The following is a 25,649-nucleotide window of genomic DNA, read 5'->3' as shown; positions in this document are numbered from 1 at the left end:
TCTCTTCTCTTTCTGCTTCCATTTAACAATCGGCAGACAGCATTTACTGTAGCCCTACCCCTAAATCACCACCTGACACCTCTGTTAACCTCTTTGTCACTGCGCTGAAAAAAGTTCTGTGTTAGGATAAGCGTAAAATGTGATACAGCCCGAGCCATAGCAAAGCAGGAGGTTAAATTGAATGAAAAATAATGATCATTTTTTAAATAGTTTTATACATTTTTGTGATCCTTAGACCAAGAAACATTAGCAGAAGAATAACTGCTCCAAATATATTCATACAGTGTAAAAACACACTACATTTTGAACAAGACTGAAAGAATTTAAGGACTGCAGATGACGCACATGCGAAACCAACACCAGCACACAGAAACATGCACCCACCTCCTCCTCTGACTGCACCAGTCTGGAAGTGACTCCAGTGGTGTAGATGCTGCCACTGGCGTCTTCATGGATCTTAATGTTGGACTTCCTGTTCCGACTCTCTGGATCTCTGGTTCCGTCAAACAAATCAAGGACCTCTTCATTGTACAACTGTAATACAACAGAAGCCACAGACACATATGCATCATTATACAAATTATACATACCCTACAGCAATACTCTGTTTTATCAGAACATAACCATTAAACATAATGATTTAATGAGCAGATTTCCATATGATCCTCATGTTCTCCCCGTTTCTCACAGCTGCTTCTTATTTACACACAGGTCAAAAGAATAACCTCTCAGAAACCAACGAGGGCAAGGGCCACGCAGGTCAGCTGTTCCCAGCTACTGCCAAACACACACACACACACACACATCTGTTTACTATCAACAGAGATAAACGTGTGACCTGAGAATGTACAAAAAAAAACAGAGAGCAGGACTGACAGAAAGAAAAGAAAGAAATAAGAGAAAGCTACAAAAATTCAAAGTGATTTTGTATTTACATTATTATTACAGAAAGCTGATTAAAGTAATCAGATCATGCACATTCACAAACACACATACAATCGTCCCACAGAGACAACCCAAACATTTGCCTGCCAGAAAGCTCTGGAGGAAATGATTTCTTGTCATATTATCTCATTGCTCCTACACACCTTGCCTCCCTCCCATCCCTTGCTCTTATCTATTATCTACCCCTCAGTGATGAGGAATAATGTCAGAGGTAATGGACAACATTAATCAGGACCAACAAAGGACAAGCAGACATTCCTGCCCATCTGTCATTGGATTGTCACTTCTTGTTTGTAGTAGAGGGGGTTGATCCTCTCGCCTCCCTGTTTTGTCCCATCTGGTTAGAGCTAATATGGACTAATATCCATCCCAGCACGTCACACAAGCACATTTGCAAGCAAGAACATCAATACTGCACTGTTAAAATGTGAGATCAAGTGTGGTCGTTCATGTGGCCATCCATCCACATCTACACGTGTGTGTGTGTGTGTGTCGCCTACCTCTAGAAACTGGGCGCTGACTTTAAATTCGGGTGGCTGGCTGCCGGCCTCCTGGGCACGCACCCTCCTGTTCTGGATTCCCTCAAACAGCTGGTGAACAGCCCGCGTGATGATGCCCTGCTCCTGCTGGCCCAGGCTCACATCGAAGCCTGTCCCCATGGTGTAGGTCTTCCCTGAACCCGTCTGAAACACATTTCATCGACCACAATGAAATCCCATTTCCTGAGTGCTCCAAACATCACACATCCTACATCTATGTACAGTAACCAGTTTTTACATGGACGTATTGGCAGGTAATTAAACTTGAATTAACTTGTGGTAACTTGTAACGTGTTGGGGTGTGTGTGTTTTTATTCAATCAACCCATTTAAGAGTTGTTTTGGGTAACAGAGCCTATACATACACAGCAAAATTGCAATGTCATTATCAGTTTTCCAATAAGGACTAGACACATAGATAGCCAGCCCCTAAAGGATTGCTGAACTTCCCTGTAGAGAAATTTCAGAATAAAGGTTCACAATAAAATGTACATATACATGTACATACATACATGTAACAGTAAATATAACAACACAATATATTATACATTATATATTATATAATATTCAATATTAGAGTTGGGAACATTAGTAAATTGTATGATTGTGACAGACAGTGTATGATTTATAAACCCTGTGTCACCACCCACTACAAAGTGTTTCAATTAGCTGTATTGATTTTGCAGTTCCAAACGTAATATAAACTGATAATTTCATCAGAAATCAAGGAAACATATATAGTTTTTTTTTTTCAAGAAAGCCATGGAACTCTGGATTAAATGTCTATTGGGACTATCTTGACTGTGTGTTTAAGATGTGGTTCTGATCCACTAGATTTGGGAGCAGAATTAGTTGGGTATTCATTGGTGCTTGGTTTGTTTGTTATCTTATTTACTTCTTACTTATTGAAGGTTCATATTAAAGGGTACTTTATTGTCAAATACACATACATGTAGCGAGCATTTAACCCATCCCTCAAGGGAGCAGTGGGCAGCCATTTACAGCACCCGGGGACCAACTCCAGATCTGAGCCAGTGCCTTGATCAAGGGCACTGATTGGAGAACCTAGTACATGTTTTTTTATGGTGGGGGAAACCAGAGCACCCGGAGGAAACCCACGCAAACATGGGGAGAACAAACTCCACACAGAAAGGCCCAGAACGACCTGGATTCAAACCCAGAACCTTCTTGCTGTGATGCCACAGTGCTAACCACTGGGCCACCATGCTGCTCTAAAGCTATGGAACTTTATTCTATTCAAAATTCCTAATGTCAAACTCTATGCATGGGCGACATACCTGACCATAAGCGAACACTGTGGCGTTGTAGCCCTCGAAGCAGCCCTCGATGAGCTTGTACACACAGGTCTGGTAGATGTGCTGCTGCTCTGAGTCGATGTCAAACACAAAGTCATAGGTGAAGGCCTTGTCTTTACCCAGGAGGACTTGTGGTTCTCCAGGTGTGACAAGCGTGCACACATGGCAGCCCTCTATCTTCTCCTTGGCCATCTGAGGGCGAATCCTGAGAAAAGAGAAGAAAAGGAAAGAGACAGTCAGTGAATGGATAAAAAGATGATATCGTCACAAAATCAAAATTGTAAAATGGGTGTCACTGATGAAATGTTTTCATGGTTTTATGCACTGTGCAGATCAAATACGACAATCTCATCCACACGCTAGACACTCTGCTTTGACCTTACGATCATTTCAAGTGGAAACATTTCAAGTGGGATAATGAAAAAATCCACATCTTCGCCAAGAAAAAGAAAAAGAATAATTTATTTGAGAAATATGACCTCAGAAACACCATATACTTTATTATAGTAGATGTTTAATCAAAGACGGCTCTGGAAAGATTACTTCAAAGTAATTTGTATTCAGTTTTTTGCTGTTTCTAGGATAATGAACTTAAGGACATTTTGAAACTTTTATTTCACCATGGACCTAAGTTGCATTTGGAATCCATTGAAATTGTTGACTCAAAGCTTACTACTGTCACTGTTCACACAAGACCTGGGTCTGCAAACATCACTGCTAATCCAGAGAATGATATAATTTTATTAAAAGTGTTCATCAATTTAGCATTATACTCCTATAACAATGTCAGACTCCCGATGGACAGTAAAAAAAAAGAAAAAAAAAAGGATAAATATTGATGCAGCGGGACCAGAGATATAGTATTTTATATTCCATACACTGTCAAAATCTTGCGCCTGCATCAAACACCCACAATTCAACGATTCACTGTACAGATTTGGGTGTGTTTTGCTAGTAGCCGCTAAAATAGCCTCAAGTCGATAGCCTCAGGCACAGATGAGGAGCAGACTACAGAGGTCACTTCTCATACTTGTAGTCTTCAGGCCTGAGCGACACTGATTCAAGTGAAATTACTTGAGGAAATGTATCCAACTTTGTGCATCTCCTTCTGGAGCCGCAAGAGGCTATATACAGTACAAGTTTGTTCACATGTGCAGTAGTACTCCGCAACACCTGTAAACAGACTGTAAAACATATTTTACATACTAATTTTATAGGAACCCTATAATAATCCCAAAAATGTATTACAAAAACCCATGTTCACCCTTTCATATCAAATTTGAGCAGCGTCAGACATGTGGCAAACCTTATAACGTGTTTACCCATTCAAACAAACACCTCAAACACAGCTTTACCCGAAAGGGGCATTAAAATGAACCATCAATTTGATTAACTGGAAGAAGAACGTAAAGGAAGTGGTGTGTGATACACAAAAGACAAACAATACATTCACAGAACTTTATAGAGGGGAACTAAACAGCCCTGAATACAAAGCTCATACATAAACAACAGCACTATTATTTGTGCGGTTGATTTAGAACGTCAGAAAATGTGTAGGAAATAAATAATGAGACATACAAAAAGGACAGTTCTGAGAGAAACTAGTGAAAGTAAGGCCACTGAAGATGATGTAGCAGACTTGGCTGATTTCAGTCATCATCAGCTGTTAATCCTGCTGCTCAGGACTCATAGTCCTGCTGGGCTTCCCATCCTGACAGCGAGTTCATTGCGGTTAATTGCCTTCACCTGACATAATAATTGTAGCATAATCCCTGATTAGATGAGTCTAAAGGAAAGCAGTTACTGTACCTGAACATATTTGAACTCAGTGAATGAGGGTGGAGTATTTAAATTTAGGATCAGTTGAACTTGTTAGCCAGCAGTACGTCAGAAAGCCTCGCAGGCAAGGCGGCTGATTAGAGGAGATGTAGCTGTTAAAGAAGTGACACTTTTTACTTGCTTGTGCCACAGTGCTGATTAATTTTGAGAACACATTGACGAGGAAAACTGAGGGTACAATGTTGTTCTCACATATCGCAATGTTCATAAAACGGAAGCTCTGTCACACGGCACCGTTGTTAATCTCAGGCTTTCAGAGGGTCAATGTAGACACAGTGGGGAGGTAATCACTTTAAACTACGGAAAAAAACTGTGAGCCAGGACTATCAGAGCACTCGGTCCACCTCTACACATGCTAAACCACCCCCCCCTTCTCTCTTCAGGGGATGCAAATCAACTCCCACTCACACACTGAGACCGGACCAAAGACTCCCTATGGGATGCAGCAACAAAGACCGACAGACAGACACACACACTATATAGAGTCATTAAAAAGCAAGAAAATCCCCAACCACATACAGCTGCCGTAGGGACAGTGGGCACATCACAAAGACACCCACAGTAACTCTAGAAACAAATACTGTACACACACAGTTTAAAAACAACCTACTGTACTATCTCAGGTTCACACATGGTCCCTCTCAACCATGCATTAAGAACCACACCCACTGCTGTCACTCACAATAACCCTTTCACCACACGTCGTTACAGTGCTACAGAAAAACACACACAGAGCTGACAACAGCATTTTTTGGCCCTCTTTCAGGCCTTGAGGCATCATTGAAGAGGGTCTTCCAGGAAGGAATTAAAGACATTACAATAGTCCAAATCAGCGGCAGCACACTAACTCAGACCACCTTATAATAGACAGTGTGACATAGAACGCAGCTTGCAGACAGATGAGTCCCTTTTATTACTGGAGGAGACCTTGACACGGAGGTTAAAGTATCTAAAACCACAGATCCCACATTAAGTGCTGTTTAAGCCAATTATTAACATAAAGTGGATATGGCAGGATGAGGTGCATTCGTTCTGCACAATGGACTTAACAGAAGAAACTGTGTGTGTGTGTGTGTGTGTGTATGTGTGTGTGTGTGCGCGTGTGCGTATGTTGCAGCTGTATCGTAAAAGGGTGGGTGGTCCTTCTTCTGTACTTTTCTCTCCGTTTACAATCAATTCCGTCAGTTTATTGTGTGCAATATGTATACAGTAGGTCAGAAGTGTCATGTGTAACACTTGACAGATAAGAAATAACAAGAAAGTATGAAAGAAAGAAAGAAAGAAAGAAAGGAAGTATATACGGTATGATGTTGACTACAACACTGGTTGGCAATTGTTTAAATATAGAGACGAGAACTTAAGTATTATGACAGTACAGTACAGTATTTACTTGCACATTTTGCAATCATCAGTCCTTCCCCATTAAGATAATTAACTTTTCATCATCACATACAGTAAAAAAAGGACATCCCAGGAATACTACTACTGGATTTTGATTTGGCATGTTTTCTACATTTCTGTCTCTACGTCGCTAATGACTTACCGGACAGCCACGGCTCTGTCTCTGTTGTCTAATCTCTGACACAGTACAGACACTTTGGTTCTTGCCAATTAAGAATTTTAACGTAGGCCAACATGGCCTGATTGTCCAGATTGAAATCAAACAATTATTGGAGGAATTGAAATCATTTTTCTACAGACATTCATGGTCCTCAGAGAATAAAGCCTTCAGACAGACCACACAATAGGTAAAATTGTTGGCTGCTGCCCTAAATATTGCATGACCAAATATGTGTGTCAACATTTAACGAGTGTCTTCTCCATTATCACAGAGAAGTAAAACATTCCCAAGACAAGTATAGCTGAATTCAGAAAAACCTTGACAAGCTCTGCATCAAACAAGAATAGACAAATACACACAAGCGCACACACAACAAAGAGACACAAAAACAACAATGACAGCCTGTCAGTGATCCAGAGGGAGAAGAAATGGAACAGCTATAAATAATCAATCAAACACACACACACCATCACACCATGGCTCAGCTGGATTAACATTTGAGCCAGCTGCGCCAACAAAAGATGGGATCCATAACATTGATCGAAACAGCAAACATCACACACACACACACACACACGCACACACACGCACACACACACGCACACACACGCACACACACTCAGACCACACACTCGCTAAAGAACATTAACAGCTAAAAATAGCCCATAACACTGCGATTAAATGTCTGTATGAGACAGAGGCGTAGAGGGAAACAGAAAGAAGCAGATTCTGGATCCCTGATGCGGCAAATTAAGGCGTCTATCTCATCTCATCTTTGCACACTAAGAGCAAAATTGTCTATATACCCTGAAGACTAAACAGAGGCCCTGAAAGAAGCAACACACACACACACACACACACACACACACACACACTAATTGCCATATCAAACCTATAGCTGCAAAAGTCATTGATGCATGACTTGAGAGTGAAGTAATCTGCAACATGAGGGATCTCAGAATACTGAACACAGTCCTCACAACCTTCCTGACATTTGCCTTTGAAATTATAAAAGACTTTCTTTTAAAACTCATCAAGCAAGTAGACAAACAGATGTATATCAGAGGTTGAATGGGGAAAGCATCAGACAAACCAAAAAGAACCTGTGCCTCTGAAATTTCACCAGCCAGGCATGTAATACGACAGCCATTACAGATCTGGACTTCAGCACTATAAAACAAGAATGGGTATGACTGGATTTAAATAAGACAGGTGTATTTGATCAAGAAACATTTTTAAAAAACGTAGTACTGTGTGCTATCCTTAGGCATGTGGTAACAGTTAGCAGAGAATCCTACAACTGCCATAAATTGCCAGTGGGGCTCCATCATTCACATATATAGCTTACATCACAAAACATACTGTGGATCAGGACCAGACTGGCCTCATTAAGCACAATGAGGCACTGGTGCAACTGCAATGGGAGTACCGTGTTACGTCCATGGAGTTAAGATGGTGTCATGTTTGTGTTGCAAGTAGTAGTGGCTTATGGGAGAAAAATATGGGCTGGAAGAAAAGAGGTCAGCCAAATGTGATGAATGAATGTGATGCTTAATGTGCTGCTTGTGTTTTGGACTGAAATTACAGTAAGTATTGATAGTATAGTAAATTGATTGAGCATTGAATGTTGGCATCAAATGCGTGAACGTAGTGATATTTTGAGAATAAAGTCATAATATTTCAATACAAAGTTGTGATTTTAAGAGAAAAAATATATTTTATAAATATATTGTAATATTTTGAGAAACAAAGTCAATTCTGAAGTGATTTGAAAGAACATAATTAAAACAGAATGTTATAGTGATGAATACATAGAAATGTACATGTTATGTTACTAAAAAGGTTTTTTTAGTAGGAACCATTTCATTAGTATCACAATATTTCAATATGGACACACTATGAATGCTAACAGAAATGGAGTAGTAGTCTACTTTCCTGTTTTTTTTTTTCTTCCTTCAGCTGGCAAACTTTAGGAGGGTCCAGTTTCCTTGGGAACTGCACACACTGCTCAGGGACTCATAATGTGCAATGACTGCAAGTGTGTGTTCACACCAGTAAAATATATGATGGTATATTAGAGGTGCAAATTACAAAATGCCAATGCCCCTAATTATACAGTAATACTTACCTGAAACTCCAATCACAATCCAGAAAATAGCCAGGACCAAATGCCAAGGCTGTTACCAAGAAGCCCATAGTACCAATAAAATCAGCCCGCTGTGACTGCTGCCAATGACAGTAAGCGCCAGTAATGCCTGTGTGTGTGCGTGTGTGTGTGTGTGTGTGTGTGTGTTTACGCTCACTCAACCTTCAAAGAAGAGGCCGGTGATAGCCAAAGAGGCTCATTTCCCTAATGTAAACACTTCAGTAAAGCCACAGTATACACATAAAGAGTTAATCGTATTCTCTTGAGCTGTGAGTGTTACAGAGCTCTAGTTGTCTCCCCTCTGGCACTGAGCCAGTGGAGGAAGCCAGTCACTGCATCCATGTTTCCTTTAACACTCTACTGTCTATTTATCAGAGGACAACATCTACTCTCATCAAGTTTCTCAATCAAGGACTATTCCATCTTTACCCTTCTCTCTCTCCCGGTTATTTGTTATCTTTTTAGCTTTATCATCACTGTACAGGAAAACCTCATTTGGCTCTTCTTTTGTTACTGCGCTCTTGTCCTAATGCTCACCTCTGCCAGTTCCGTAGCCCTCCCACAGTTAGTTGCCAGTGAAAACAAGCCTATCAGGACAAAAGCTTGAATGACAGAAGCAGCAGAGGGGCCTGTTCCATTTTCCCTTTCTCCTGATAACAGCAGAGGCTAATCGCTAATGTGGACTTTTCCTCGATGCCTCACTTCCTCTCCCTTTCTTTCTATCGATCAAATATCGCCTTCAGAATGGAAAAAACACATACCCATCATTTGGTGTGAGAAGTGAAACACTGAGTCTGTTCCTTAACAACTGTTTTAAATGCAAACACACAGTCACCCCGCTGCTCCCGTCACACAGCAGATCCAATAACTGTTGACAGACAACTCAACAGCCAGTCTGCCATCCAGGAAAGCTAGCGCTGACAGGTAGATAATAAAAGCTCTACAGGTGACTAACTGTGCTGTAAAGACACTGATCGGGTACAGGGTGGAAGATACATTAGGAAACCACATTTGTACAGTAAAACCTGTATAGGCTGTACATTAGAAATGATTTTGTGTTTTTAGGATCAGCTTTTACAAAACAGAAAGTGTCCAGATCTCAAATCAAATCCCCCAAGATCCTCTCATTTATGACGATCAGAGAGGCCGAACTCTCCTGATTGATGAGGGACAACAAACAGCTTTTTGTTTCCTTACCCGTCTCATATTTTACCTCGCAGTTCTGTTTTTCCAAACAGACAGACACACACTGTTCATTGTTCTGATTAATGTCACATACATATGGATGTGTGAAGCAGATGAATGCAATCAAGCAGAACTCTGTGTTGATGGGAGCGTGTTTGCATATACAAAAGATTGATTTTCCACAGCCAAGTGCAGTAAATAAGACAGTATCAACAGCATTAGAGCTGCACTAATCCTTTGTTTTAACATTAACAGTCATTAAAACGACTGCGTAATGAGGAAAGACAATTATCAGATAATTATCAAACTCTGCAGGCTCTCTAAGGTCAACATTTTACCGTCTTACAGTTTATTGCTTTGGTTTAACAGCCCCCAACTTTACTGTTTTGGTTCAGTCTGGAAACTTTGCGGCGTTTTCAGGTGCACAGGCAGCTATTTTGATACATCTGTGCACTACAAATTCAGCTCTTGAAATTACTTTTTTTTTTTATTTCAAAGAGGTAAACAAGACAGAACAAACAAATTATAGATACATGGTTTTCAAAGTGAAATATTTCAATATTAAGTATTCAGTGGCTGTTAAAATTCAAATACTTATGTCTCTTATTTGCTTCCATATATTTCCCTCAGGAATTGGTGGAGAGAAAAACCGAACTAAAAGAGGGGTGGATATTGGATGAACACACAACAGATCTCTGCACACTGCTTGCAAGAATAACTGGCTAAAATAAGATTGTTTTGGTACGTATGTGTGTGGAGCAAAGACTAAACTTTTAATTCTGGATTAATGGATGCACTGCACCTGCATCCTAAAACCAAGCCCTGCCCGATACTGATGCCCTGCTCTCTCCTCTCTTCTCCACATGCACTGCCAAAGTAGCAGGTGGTGAGACTTAATATTCTCTGTTGTCATCCCACTCATTACTAACCAGTCAGCAGAGAGGCAAGTGTAAAACCTGTCATCGCATCACCTCTCCTAATCTCTGCACCTCTCACACACCTAATTTTCTTTCTGTAATGAGCGTTCACTTAGTGGCCATTGTCTCCTAAATACTGAACAAGCAGTGTCCATTACAAAATATTGTTCAACAGCTCATCATTAGTGCAAAGCAACGACAGTGGAAGATGGGTAGACAGGCAGGAGGAATCAATGTTCTTTGTATATTCATGCCAGCCTCATACATTTATGTTATTATGTCCTCCAGATTGAGAACACAGCGTGACAAGAACAAACACTGTCCCTTTCCACAAAAACCTTTGGAGAAATGTTGTGATGCACTGCATTGCAGGTCAAAGCCATCTTTAATTATTCTTCTAAAGAGCATTAACAGTGCTATATTATGTTGCCCTCTAATTCCAAGCCTGTCAGTGCATGTCGGTGGTAGCAAAGTGGTTTCCCAAACTGCTTCAGGATGCATCCCTGCTGACTTCACCGCACCACAGCCCCACCACACTGCTGATGGGGTGTTGGCTCCACATACACACCACTCGTTTCTCGTTAATGCGTACAGCCCTTTGCCATGAAATACACTTACAGCAGTGGCCTACATTTATCAAACAATTCACTGAAATTGATCTTAAAATGTACATGAAAATAAAATTATTCTTTTATACTGCTGCCAAACTCAAAGCTGGGCATATGTTTAAATTGCAAATGAAAACCGACTACCAATGACTAAAGAAACAATCTTGAAGTAAGTAATCCACAGTCATATTACACACAACAAAATCATGTTAAAAGGTCCAATATGTAATATATTTACTGTATTAAACCAAAATAATGACCACGATATGTCACATGCTAATTTGAAATATTATCTTCTCTGACAACAATGCTAAAGCCAGTACCAGTACTTTGAAATTTCCATTCCGTGACAGCATGTCTGTTTTTGTTTTAGCCTGTGTTGTCGTCAACTACCCATTTTGACACACGGGTTGCTAGACATGAAAGGCAACACACCAGTGGTAACAGTCACCAAACAAACTGGATTAACTTAGATAGATTCATTTTATCCGACCTAAAAAAAAACTTGGCATCTTTCTAAACATCTGCATGACATATGTGGTAAAACACAGGTAAATATTGGAGATGCATTTAAAAGATGGGGACATCGGGGCGTTACGCTAATTTATCATGGCTACGGTTACTAGTAGGGATGGGCATTTTCATTAATTTCAACATCCGTGTGCTCACATTAAATACTCGAGTACTTGAGTTAGCTACTTACAAAAAACACACGTGCCGGTAAAGTGATCCTGACTGGTGGAGGCTAACGCCGTCATGCTAACACACTAACCGCTAATGTTGCCGGAGGACCCGGGCAGCCGTTTACAACAACCGTGACAGACATATGACAGAAACTGCAAGTTGGACTTTCTCATAATGGAAACATTTAACCTCGGCAAAACAACCGTGTAGCCTGAATTAGGACACATCTTACATTCTCTACAGGTCGCTCTGCAATGTATGGTATGTTACGTTATGAAATATTCTTGTGGCTAACGTTACATGGCCAGCTTCAAGGTTATGATATGTTGGACAGTAAGATGATTCCCACTTTGTTACAAACTGAATTGCAACCATAATGTGTAATATAGTGTATAGACTAGCTGTGTAAATTATTTTGTAGATCGTACAACAACAAATATTTTTATTCATCTACACAAACTTAGACAAAGTTATAATCATATGGAAGAAAGGCTATATGTTTATTTAATTTTTTATATATGGTTTATATAACGGGGTCTGAAAAGTAGTAGAAACAAAGTAGTAGAAACAAATCTCCCCCCTGCCAAATACTGGGTACAGACGACTGCGGGCTTGCGGTCTTATTCTTTCCCCGCTTCTGTTCAGCGGCCCTCGTTAACAAACTGTGACGGCCGCAAGCTTGCAGTCTTTTAACCGGTTGTTGCGGTAATTTTAAGCCGAGAAAGGGTGGCTGTCAGCCAGGTACAGAGCTCCGCGAGAGCAGGGGCTTTTATGGCCGTCAACATAGCCAGTATCTAACGTTCACTACTCCGCTGCGCTGTGAAGTAATGTGTGGCGATGCGAGACTAGCATCTAGCTAACATTGACATTGTGGGACATTGAGTTCAGCGTTCTCAACCTGGCAACCCCCGTGAACTTGGAGTCTGGGGAGGAGTGGCTGGCGGAGATGACTCTCTCCAGTATTTTGAATATGAACTGCATAACCATTTTAAACGCTAGCTGTCAGTATTACATATTTACCTTTAAATGGCACCGGGTCAGTGACAAACATTTTTTCAATGATAAATACTCAAAGTTCCTCTTATTTTACTTCTGTTTTACCAAACACACTGAGTACAATGGCATGAGTACTGTGTAAACAACCTGATAAATACCAAATACAAGCCACACCTTAAATAAACTTAGAAAAATCACAGTCGTTTAGCGTTATTTACTGAGCAGAACTGTCTTGCCCTTTCTGAAAGAGATTAACTTGCAACCAGCCCAACAGAGATTACATAGACAGGAGCACAGCGTCTCCATCTGGTTCTGTTCTGTTGCTTGTACCATACCTCCGATTAGTGCTTGTCATTGTCAGAGTTCAGATTAGGATTAACCCAACTGGCACAGACAGTGACGCGTGCGTGCATGCACCACACACAGATATACACATACACAGCATTTTCAGGTATGAGAATATATATATTTTTTCAATTTATTTATATTAATAAATAATAATATTTCCGCATAGACAGAGAAAGACTAAAATGCCAGTATGACAAGGCAAGCATCCATGAAGTCATATTGTCCTTTAAGTCACACATCAGTGTCATGTCCCAGATTAGAGTCCAACCGAACTAAACGTCTACTGGGTGTTCTCTCTTTAACTTGCTGTGACAAACCCAGCTACGCTCTTATCACTGTCAATGTGAGCACGTCAAGGTCCCCATAGCAACCGGGACAAGATAACTTTGCAGATACTCAAGTTTACGAGTGTGGGAAAACATAAAATTATTAGTAATAATAATAATTTTACTTTTTGTATTGTAAAACTGTACTTCTTAATGGAAATGACATCAAATCTGGATAAATGTATATTCACCAAGGAAAAGAAAAGTAAAGGACAGAAAGAAAGAAAAAAATCATTTAAAAAAAATTAGCAACTATTATGTATGTTCCGGGATTTTTTGATAGAAAATGAGGGGAGAGAGATGTGGGATGACAGGCAATCTTGAACCTCTTTAGGACATAGGATGTCTTTGGAAGTGTCCTGCCAACATGCAATAGCGTCCTCTGTTACACTGTACACCTGATACAAAACTTCTGAAAAGCTGTCGAGGTGGAGCTGATTAGCGCTCTTTGAACCATTTATCTCCCTGTTGCTCTCTCACTGTATCGACCCCTATCTTGTTCAACTCTTTAAAGAGTCACACATAGAAAGACAGAGGAAACAAGAGAAAGGGAAACATGAGAACAATAACAGGAGAGGGGGGATGATATGGCAATTGATGAAGATTTTCGCATGTTTGACAAGAAAACCCCTGAGAACTCAGGAAATTGGCTTGGCCTATTTTGGGCATATCAGTGACTGTGGGATGAAATGAGAGAGGCCCTGAGGTGCAGCGATAGATGAATGGAAGGAAGACCAGTGGCTGTAAGGTCAAAACTGAAAGAAAAAAAACATTTAACAAAATGAATACCAGAGCAGAATAGATATGAAGAAGTACATGTGTTTCAAGGTCAATTGATCAGTAGATTGTCCAAAAGATTAGTTGACAAGTAAGACTCACAAAGTGCTTTTAAATCTGTACTGGGAATAGATTTATGAATGTTTGATCTTTCCTCTACGGAACTGGGAATTTCCAAGTTGACTTATATGTAGGGTTGGGTATCGTTTGGGTTTTTTCCGATACCGCTGCTAAATCGATACTTTTAAAACTGTGCCGGTGCCTAAACGGTGCCTGAACCGAAATATATAATATATTTATAATGTATATAATATAAAATATAAAAAAGGAGCACAAAACGACAGTTGGCGACATTAAAGAATATAATAATATAATAATGTCATAACAATAACTTATAACAATTACTTATTTCACCAGTAAATTGCTGGTAAACGACAAAAACAAGCACCAGATGGGAAAATGGTATTTTACAATAACTTAAAATGCACCACAAGGTTGGCGAGTTTCAAGTGAACGCACCGTCTGTGTGTTGTTTTTCCGACAACGGCAGCTGCAGTCAGACTGTTACGTCCCGGTGTTGGAATCCTCTACAGGGAAATACAGTCACACTTTACACCGCTTAACGTAAGCTGTCAGCATGTTAACCATTGTGTTTAATCCAGCTACTAGCTAACGGTAACGTAGCGTTCCGTGCAGCGATGCTTCTGAAGAAAAAAAAAAAGTCAGGCACCGAAATGAGGAACCAAAATTTTCATTCTTATTCGGTCTCGTTACTACTGTTTACGTCGGAACCGGTGCCCGTTTGGCACCGCGTTTCGGTACCCAACCCTACTTATGCGCCACACAGTGTTAAATTGAGGAAAAAGTAGGTTAAAAATATAATGCATTTAAAAAAAATATATTATACTGTATGTTAATGTCAATTCAAACACTACATTAAAAGTAGTCCAGAGTTATTCTAGTATATATTATTATATATATGTTATTCTAGTATATATATATATATATATATATATATATATATATATATATATATATATATATATATATATATATATATATAGAGAGAGAGAGAGAGAGAGTGTAATTCATTCTGGGGGGGACATGAATGTATGTACCAAATTTCATGGCAATTCATCCTAATGTGCCAATCTCAGTTCGGCATTAGGCAAAAAGTCAGGGGATCATCAACATCAGTAAGATTAATCCTCTGGGAACCATGAATATCTGTACAAAGTTTAATAGTTATCCATTTATTAATTGTTCAAATATTTCAGTCTGGATCTAAGAGATGGACCGACAGACTGGCCAACAAAAAGTCAACTATATTCAGGTATATTCTAGCTCATCTAAAATATAACATTTTTCATAGCATATTTCTCCATATTTTAAAATATGTCACTAAATAAATGTAATCACAAACATCGTGAATACTAACTGTAAATACTGTTTTGCATACTAATTAGTCAGTGCAATTTCGTTGGCTGAGAAGAAATTAAGATTTCTAATTGCAATTCCTCGCCTTAACGTAAATGTATTCAGCACTAATTGATATTTTCTCGTATCTCACAGCTCCCATTAATTAAAGCCTATTCATCATAAAGTCACTGTAATACCAACCACTTCTATAAAACACAAGAACAGTGCAGCTGAAAGGCTCCATATTTTATTATTGAGCTACAGCAGGCATTTCTGTCTTGCTACCCATTTAATCAGTCCTCCCATTGATTTCCTGAATCAGCTGTCCGCAGTGATTCCGCACATAAAACTTTCAGCTGTCCCTCCAATCAACCTCCTCATCTCTCTGTCTCTATCCATCACAATCCATCTGAGACACACTTTCCCTTAATGTGTATGCTATGCTCTTATAGTAATCAGTTAAGCATCCGTGCATGAGTGCAATTGCAACACACTCTCCCATAATGGGTTATGGAAGCAGGCCATTCACTGCCAAATCTGTCTCTTTTTTTTTTTTTTTGGGGCATTTTAGGCCTTTATTTGACAGGACAGCTGAAGACATGAAGTGGAGAGGGAGGGGGAATGACATGCAGCAAAGGGACGCAGGTCGGAGTCGAACCCGGGCCCGCTCTACCAACTGAGCTATCTGGGGGCCCGCCAAATCTGTCTCTTGCCTCCAATCCTCCACATAGGCCCGACATCACAGCAGGCAAACAGGCTGGTAGCCCCACACACACACACACACACGCACACGCACACACACACACACACACACACACAGTGTTAATATGCTGATCCAACACTCTCTAAGGGGATGGCAGAAATAAGCAATGGGCACCTGACTGTGCCTTGTCCCTGGCAAGGTAGGTCATGTTAGCTATGAATGAAATAAGCTGGCATCAAATTAAATTGAATGAGGGGTGATAAATGGCATTTGGTGAGCCTTGGCCTCTGATTTATGGAGACAGAATACCAGGATAAAAAAAGAGATGAGTGGACACAAAGGCAGCAGGGTTAAGAGAGTAAATGGCTGGCTCAGGTAGGAGCACTGGAAGAGAAAGCACTAATGAGGAACACTTGGACAAAATGAGGCAGTGATGCATTAAGTAGATGGAAGGAAAAGCTGACTAAGTGTGAAATACGTAAATGGCAAAGCAAAGAAGGCAGCACACATTATAAGCAAGCGTATGTAGATGAAGTGGGACAGTGGTCACAAGAGGCTGGGAGTAGACAGCTGGCTCACCCAGGTGGTGGCAGGCAGACTCGGAGAGGACACCTTCTGCCACTCCCATTTGGCGTCTGTCTCGCCACACTAGTCTCGCTTTGCCAGACCCTCCTCCAAAGCGCACTGAAGGAGAGTCTGGCTACTCCACATAGCATTCGGGGATGGGAGGAAAACGTGCTCTGGTTTAATGGCATTTCTTTAAACCAATCAGAATCGTCATGGGCGGTGCTAAACTCCGCACTGAGCCACCGCAAAATAGTCTTGCGAGAGAAAACTCAGATTGGACAGATTGTCCAGCAATTCTCAATTTACCCTGCAGATATCTGAGGAGCAGTCAACAATAGTCCTCATAAATCCACCGAATTTAAAATTCCAACACACAGAAAGCGAAAGGAAACAGAAAATACATGCATCCAGCGGAATTTCCTGCAGCACCGGAGCAATCCCGGAAGTGGAATGCGAAGGAGATAGACTACGCCACACTGACCCACACGTGCTGATTCTCTCAGGGTGCCATGCCTGGTGCATTTCAATGTGCAAAGGCCACTGTAATGACCACATATTAAGAATGATGTCTTGTGGGCATCACCCTCATGTTTACTTTTATGCAAGCTAGAGCTGAAATAATTAGTCATTTTAAGGACTCCTCGTCCATGTTGACTAAATGATTAACTGGTTAATTGAAAAAACTTGAGAGATGAATCAGTACTGACAGTGGTTGCAGCTCTACTCAAATGTTTAACCTACATCCCATGTGATAAAAACATTAATATCAATTCCATCAACTATATAATTCTATAAACTTGTGTTCAATCCCATCTAACATGGACACAATGAAAAGGCTCTCCATTGTAGCAACATGGAGAACGATAACTGAAAACACACATTTCTGGATTACACTGAAAGTCATCTGATGCTGCACTAGCAGTTTATGCACCTCCACACTCAGACATACAATACATGCAAGCCACTGTTCATGGCCTTCATATTAACCTTGTCTATCGAACTAACCTCAGAGACTGGCGGCCATGTGGCCTGAGGCACTGCTGCCAATTGGTAACTGGCGATAAGGGAGAGCAGGGCTCACATATACTGTGCTCATTGGGTTGACTGGTTGTGTTAGCATGCTGTGTCGCACGCTGGAGCACAAATGAGCGAAATGGTTCGTCCATGTTAACATGAGCGTTTTCATAACTGAGCCAGACTTCAAGGACAGAGTTGTCCTACATTGTCTGAAAGGGTTAGGTCAACTGTTCCAGAAAGATCGACTCACTATCTCCATCAGGAATTTACGTATTTCCAAAAGACGTACATGCTGTCATCGCAAGTTTATGGTCTGTCTTGATACACAACTGTAGCCTCAGTGCTTTCTTATTTGTCTGTTGTCCTTGAAATCGAAAGTTGAATAGACATCCATGTCCTGTGACAACAAACTAGCAAAGGCCAAGGCTTCAGAGTAGGATCTGTGGGAAACTTCTGGGTCTCAAATATCGCATTGTTATGCTGATTGTATCAGGTAAAGTGGGACAGAGCTAGGCATTAAACTGTAATACAACACAAAGTGGTGAACAACATCAGCTGTGAAAGACGTTGGCCTAGGCTTTAACAACCGAGCCATCACAGATTGCATTTATTTACTGTCTGAGTGTACTTGCCCTCAGGTTTTTCACATAGACAACACTCCTCATACTGAAAGTCTGAGAATGGTAAGTATATAATACTATAATTAATTCATGAAGAATACTGATAATAGTGATAACTGCGTACTAATAGAAGAAGAATTTCAGTGAAATTTCAATTTCTTTGATCATCACAGCGTGAACTGCGCCACTCAGTAAGCAACTAACTTCTCACCACTGTCAGAGACTAGTAACCATCATTCAACTTCAGATGAGCATCTCTCATTGTTACAAGGGCACATCAGTCCGCATCATCGGAGCTAATTCTGGGTCAATCCCTACCCCACTTCCTCATTTCCCCTCCATCCCCCCTCGCCTGCTCCGTCTGCTGCTCCATGGGGGGGGGGGGAGGCAGAAGAAAGAATCAAATTAGCTTCCTTTCTTCATTTTCATGACAGACGGGATTGTCAAGGTCAGGGACAATCAGGTCAGGGAGGTGCTAGCCGATTTCTGTTTGAGTCCAGTTAAATTCAACAGTCTGAAAGAGGAAGCACTGGTCATTAAGATAACATTCCTTTTTTCGATGGATACTGGATGCTTTTAGCCTAAGTGCTTCTAACTACCTCGGCTGTGTATAATTTTAGTATGGACCACCATGTGAATACTATCTGGGTGTTAGTGATATACTCAACTAACAGACCACAAACTATGTTGCAAAATGTATCCATTGTGACTCTACTAAATTATGGCAGTGGAACTGAAAGAGCCAGTATGGAGTTCATAAAAAGGTCAAAGATTAAAAGGAAAGTGGCTACAAGAAGCAGTCCTTAATAAAGACAAGATTCACATCTTGCTTTTAATTACCCAGGGTTTAGCACCCTTGCAAAGCACATGTGAAATAAATGTTTCCACGTGTGAAATATGACATATGTGTCTGTATCATGCACAGTGTTTTACAAAAACCACGTCTGTCGTGATTTTTGTCACAGTCACACGTTTGATAAATCACATGTCCCTATATGTGAATTTATCACATGTAAAATGTAAAAAGTTGACACATGTGGGGTTTTGCATTTGACATGTAAGCCATCTGAAAATCACATGGGCCTATATATGTGAATTATTTAAATGTGAAATGGTGTTTCACATGTTATCATATCATAGTTTAGATAAACAGGTCTAGATAAAAAAAGACACCAACTGCAGCACACTCAATCACACAAAATACAGGGATCATACAATATTTGTATTTTGTGTGTGTGTGTGTGTGTGTGTGTGTGTGTGTATAGGCTATTTCAAAAATATAAAAAGGTTTCAAATCAAACAAACACACAGCTGCCAAAACCTGTGGCTGTGTTCACCTTTTTCATTCACACACAGTGTACAACACACACTACAGAGCTACAGACTGCTGCCATGACTGCTGGCTGTCTGCCCGGTTAGCATTACCACCAGCCCAGCCGCCCACTCTGTCAGACAACATTTAGCACGAGTGCTAATGTAGCAAGCCAGTCTGTAGGTATGTGAACTTAGCCAAGGGGCTGAAGACCTTGCTTTTCTTTCAGGTACATGCACACACAAGTATATTTTCTTTAACTGGCTGCAGAACTATATGAGGTTAGGAAAAGAAAATGTCTGACACTGGAATGATGATTATTATTCTGATAAACGGTGGAGTAGACAAGATAATGTGCTACGGCTAAATGTAGCTAATGCTAAATTTTTTTTAGCAGAAAAGAAGGGCTAGCTAATCCTGCTGTTTCCAAGTGATTGTATGCTTATATAAGACACTTCTTGAATCAGTCTAAACAATTCACAAGCTGATGTAACTGCTAATTAGTAGAATTGCATGCATCACTGATGTAAATGAACACTTCCTGCCGATTAGTAAATGCTGCATCCTATTGATATCCTATTGACTTTTCAGACCCTCTTAGCAACTCTATTTTTAAAAACCAGACCATCAGTGGAAAAGCAAGACTTATTATATTGTAATTCATTCCCATGCATAATGCTCAGAGTAATCACAGTCCACAGCTCTTCTACCAACGACACGGGTTCTCTCTCTCCCCCCTTCGGCCATGAGCAACAGCCAGTTAGCCGACACAACCACTAAGCTTTATGCAAATGATACGCGATGATGTTACCAATATTCAAATGAGCGTTTGACTTCATCCTGCAACTTTTTGCAACTTTTGAAGCTACTGCTACCTACTTTCATTGGGAAAGAGTTGGCAACACTGTGCACTGTATGGAATTAGCCAAAAGTGTAGGCTATAACTTATACTGTCGGTCAACAGTCTAGGCAGTGTCCTAGACTTTTCTAGTCATCTATATTAAACAAAAAAAATCATTACGGTGTGTTTGACTTTTTAATACATGCAAGAGTGTCAACAAGACGAAGAGTGTACTGCCATGTTAGCAAGCTGTCCAAGAGGCACAGTGTGCTAACATGCTTACAAAGACAATTTTAACATTCTGATGTTTAGCAGGTATAATGTTACCATGTTTGCGTGTTAGCACACTAAGATTTGCTAATTAGCACTAAACACAAAGTGTGGCACATAGTTTTGCAGATATTTGGTCATCAACCGAAGTACTGGACAAATTAAAGTAGATACATTTGAGTTCATCAGTTAGTGCTGAAATCAGCCGTTTTAAAGCCTCTTCCTGCTGTCATCTCTCTCCATTCACACCCAACTACACAAAACAAACTCAGAGACACAAACTCCAGCAGTGATTAAGCTACTTAGTGCTGAAGGTGATTATGTGCCAGCTGGTCTCACACACACACACACACACACACACACACACACACACACACACACACACACACACACACACACACACACACACACACACACACACACACACACACACACACACACACACACACACACACACACACACACACAGAGAGTCTGGCACAAATGAGGTCTTTACATCTTTTGTTTTGTCTATAATATCTACACTTCCCCAACAAGCTCAATCAAGCTGAATATGAATACATCAATTTCAGATGGACACAGAAACAGAAATTCTGACCTTCTTACAGTGTGCAATGCTTCAGGAGACATTTCAGAGGCTGAGGAAAGAGGTGTGTGTGTGTGTGTGTGTGTGTGTGTGTGTGTGTGTGTGTGTGTATGTTTAAAGAGACACAAAAGCGATAAAGTGAATAATAATGATACACTCCTATCACTTGTTTACTGGCAATGTTATATTTCTAGTTCACAGATTAAAAAAAGTAGAAGAAAATATAATTGTAGATTGTTCAGTCAATAAACTCTATACAGTCTAGACACAACACCTCCATCTCTGTCTCTTCCCTCTGCGGGTATATGGCAAACACGTGCAGCTGTGCCCAAATTATTTATACACACGATGCTCAGACGCACACCCACCCACACGCACACTTCTACGCACACATCGACGCACCCAGGCTGACACACACACACACACTGATACATGTTTGGCTAAGGGCTCATATTTGCACGCTACAGTAGACCCTTTGACAACAGAAGAGACACTTGCTCCTTTTACCACTCTGCCCCTTTTGTCCTTTTTTATATATGACGTATGCACATCTGTTCGTCTGTCCCATTCTTGTGAACGTATCTCAGGACCCCCAGGAGGGGATTTCTTCAGATCTGGCACAAACGTCCAGGATGAACTGATTAGATTTTGGTGGTCAAAGGAAACTGTGGCCTCAAAAAAAAATGTTTTTGGCCATAACTCAAGAATTCATACACTAAGTATGACAACATTTCACACAAATGTCTTATAGGATAAAATGATGAAGTTTTTATAACCAAAAGGTCAAAGGTCAACTTCACTGCGACATCATCATTTTCTGCAAAAAAAGCTATTCTGGCCATCATTCAATGCCGTAACTCAGAAGGGGAGACATTTGGTCGCATACTGAATTGGTGACACTAATCCTGAAACTGTGGGGATTGTATCGATATTCTGTGCTGCCGAGTGGAAGATGGGTGTGAAGCATCCATGTTTTGCCAGAAAAGATACTTAATACCTTTTATTAATTTGCTTCAAAGTCTTCACTACATAGGTTATATGAGTCTGGACAGACATGGATGTAAACTGCAACTTACCTGGTTGGCGGAGGCATGCATCCGCAAGGCGTTAATTCTAGTTCTCTTTGATTTTCTTTGTATTTGTTTTGTTGAATTGCAGGAAGTATTGCTCTTTTCAGGGGAGGGAGCACAGTTTATAAAACAAAGACAACATCAGAAATTGACTTTGCGAACCTCTTTCTTTCGCCCCTTCCTGTTTACCGTACTCTAAAAATATAGCGTGTTATTCATCCCCATCTGCCCTTGCAGAGTGTCTTTATATGCATGTGTGTGTGTGTATATATGTGTGTGTGTGCAAACTCAGCACAGAGCACAAAGACCTGCAGTGACATCAGACTCATTCACACTGTGTCCTCTGTCTACGAGAGGTGCTCTGTTTAAAGGGCCTCTGCTACTCCTCATCCCCCCTCCCACACACACACACACACACACACACACACACATCCCCTGTGTTTTCCAAGTGACCACAACAATGTCAACATGCAGATTGCATATATGGTTTATCAAAATATCCAGATCACAGAAGGTCTGAAAATTAATGTATTTAACTCTCACCAAAATGCTAAAGAATGAAAAAAATTTATTATTCTCTGTGCTGACCACACAAACCATAAAAAGTTGTTTTGTGTTCGAGCAGCATGAATAATTATAGTTAGGACTGTTTAAAAGGCCAGCTCCAGCTGACATATGATGAGACCCTGATTACAGAAAAATGCAAATGTTCAGACTGAAGCGCCTTTCATTCCTTACTGAATTCAAATGGATGAATTCAAATAAATACAGATCTGTGTGTGTGTGTGTGTGTGTGTGTGTGTGTGTGTGTGTGTGTGTGTGTGTGTGTGTGTGTGTGTGTGTGTGTGTGTGTGTGTGTGTGTGTGTGTGTTGGAATAGGAGGTGGAAGGAGCTGAGGAGGGGGGAGAAAACTTTGGTCACAGTTTCACGCTGCTTTATTTTGCCCACAGTGCAGAAGAGCTTGAGCAAGAGAAAATAAAAGGATGAGGCAAACATTAGAGGGAAGATTGAGATGACCTGTCGTCAACAGAGAACACAGCACACCCGAGACCAATGTGTGTTTTTTTCATTTTTGAGTCAGGAACAACAGGCTCCCTTTTATAAAGTAGGACTTAAATGGATGCTCTCATTCAGGCTACAGAGCAGAAGACTGATTCCTAGAAGGTTTTTTGTTTTATTTTTTATGGCCTGAGGCTTCCATTTCCTTTCAGTATTACGCTCTCACTGAGAATCCAGTCTTAACTGAATCGCGCCAACGGGCTCATCAGCAGTTCACAAAGCAGGAAGTGAGCAGGAAGTGTGGATAGTCCAGTGGCAGCCTCACAGGAAGTCATTCTGCAACAGCAGCACACCATTTGGGAGTGCTGATGCACTTAACGGGGAGAAGTTCATCAACAGACAAGTTGCACAGCTCATTTTAATGCCAAAGCCTGTGCCAAGTCCCTAATATTTCTGATCTAATGGTTTAAATACACAAGCTATGGGGTAATAAATTCCACTCTATCAGGATCTATACACAAGCAACACTTCCCTGATAGTCAGGCCATTTCAGAAACACAATCAACAAGCTCTATTATTCACCAGTCATCAGATGTGTCATTGAGGAGTTGTGTTATTGTTTGGAAACCCAGGATTAAAAGGCGTAGCTTGGCAACCTCAATGACTTATTTGTCCTGCAGACATTTTTCACCGTAGAGACTGATTATGCAACAGTTACTATAAGTGATGAGCAAAACAGCCAGTGCCTTCCACTATGTCATTTGTTTCAAACACGATGTTCCTCTCAACTTGCAGGTCTCATGTCAGAGGTTTCTTTCATCTAGGCCACAGTGACACATACAGAACATACTGCACACACAATGCTAAGCCATTCTAGACAGGGAGCTTCTTTAGCACTCTTGTCACAGAAGACATGCACACAAAACTGTTAGGTCTAAAAAAAATAAAATAAAATAAAAAAAAATAAAAATAAAAAAATGTGACCAGCAGGCCAGCATGAGGAGGAAGTGATGCACAGCTGTGGACACCCAATTTGGGTGTGTGCTGTGTCATGTTTCCTGCTCCTCTTCCCTCAGTTGAGGCCAAATCGCTGCTTAAAAACAACTCCTATCAACAAAGCAAAAACGCTTTCACTTGTACTTGCCGGTGACTGTAACTCTGCTGCAAGCCACTCAATGGGGGGGATGTTGAGACCAAGTGTAATAATGCATTGATGAGAAGATTACATTGCAGCACTACCCTGTGACTAGTACATGTACTGTAGGCTTACAGCCTAGTCTCACACACAAAACACAATTTCCCACCAGAGTCCAGTCATTTTAAAAGGCAACCCCCTGGGGAGGTGCGTAACCCAGACAGAGCCTGTGTGGCAAACTGTTAACACACACAGGAAACAGGCGAGACTGGTAGCCTACACAGGACATATGTCTGACAACAAAAAACTCCCATTTAAAGCCTTTGTGTATCAGCTGTGAGGGGCCCCTTCCGCAGTTGTATTCTGCTGGTTCTGTTTTGTTTTGAAACCAGTGTTTTGGTCATGGGGTGGCAAAAGTCAGCAGCGCTTTCATTGATTTATTAAAAAACATATTTTTTTTAGTTTCTGCAAAGCACTATTTTTGAACTGGTTGATCAACGTGTTAGCCGAGCACCGGAGAGATAAAAGCTCATCTTTTTCTCAGCTGAGCTTTCATGGCCTTTAAGCTGAAAAGGCTCTGCGTCATAACTGTCCACAATAACCCGATTATCCACCTGTAGGGGCTGAAAAAACACTAGCTATTTTGAGCTATATTTGCAGAAGATATTTTTTTCCTCCAGGGTCATAAATGTCACCACTAATGCATGAAAGCCACAGGACTGAGGAATCATCTATTGGTGATTCCTCGGGTCGTTTTTTAGCAACAGATCTCAAATCAGACAGAGGGGAAAGCCTTCAGGAATAGTCTGTTACGGGTGGGAACATCAAGCAGCAGTCACAAGGTTAAAGACGACAACAGCACTAAACAGATTTGTCTTTGTGTTTATTGATACACAGCCATGGAGGCTGACTTAGCACTTTAGC

General features: G+C 40.7%; 1 protein-coding gene across 5 annotated transcripts in view; it reads right to left on the bottom strand.

Moving 5' to 3' along the window:
* The window catches only part of kif21b (kinesin family member 21B), a 66,325-nt gene that overhangs the window by 37,231 nt on the left and 3,445 nt on the right, over positions 1–25,649 (bottom strand). For 4 of the 5 annotated variants that reach the window (XM_078248147.1, XM_078248143.1, XM_078248145.1 and 1 more), the window contains exons 2-4: positions 2,782–3,004; positions 1,446–1,628; positions 385–534 (exon numbers count right to left, since the gene is read on the bottom strand). In XM_078248147.1, coding sequence (XP_078104273.1) covers positions 385–534; positions 1,446–1,628; positions 2,782–3,004 — 556 coding nt within the window. Of the gene's footprint in view, positions 1–384; positions 535–1,445; positions 1,629–2,781; positions 3,005–8,882; positions 9,090–25,649 lie in introns of those variants that run through there. The other variant, XM_078248146.1, reaches the window with a different exon arrangement.

Source organism: Sander vitreus, chromosome 4 (assembly GCF_031162955.1).
Source record: "Sander vitreus isolate 19-12246 chromosome 4, sanVit1, whole genome shotgun sequence".
Taxonomy (NCBI): Eukaryota; Metazoa; Chordata; class Actinopteri; order Perciformes; family Percidae; genus Sander; species Sander vitreus.
The sequence above is the reverse complement of the archived record's forward strand: the minus strand, read 5'-3'. Positions and strand labels throughout refer to the sequence as shown.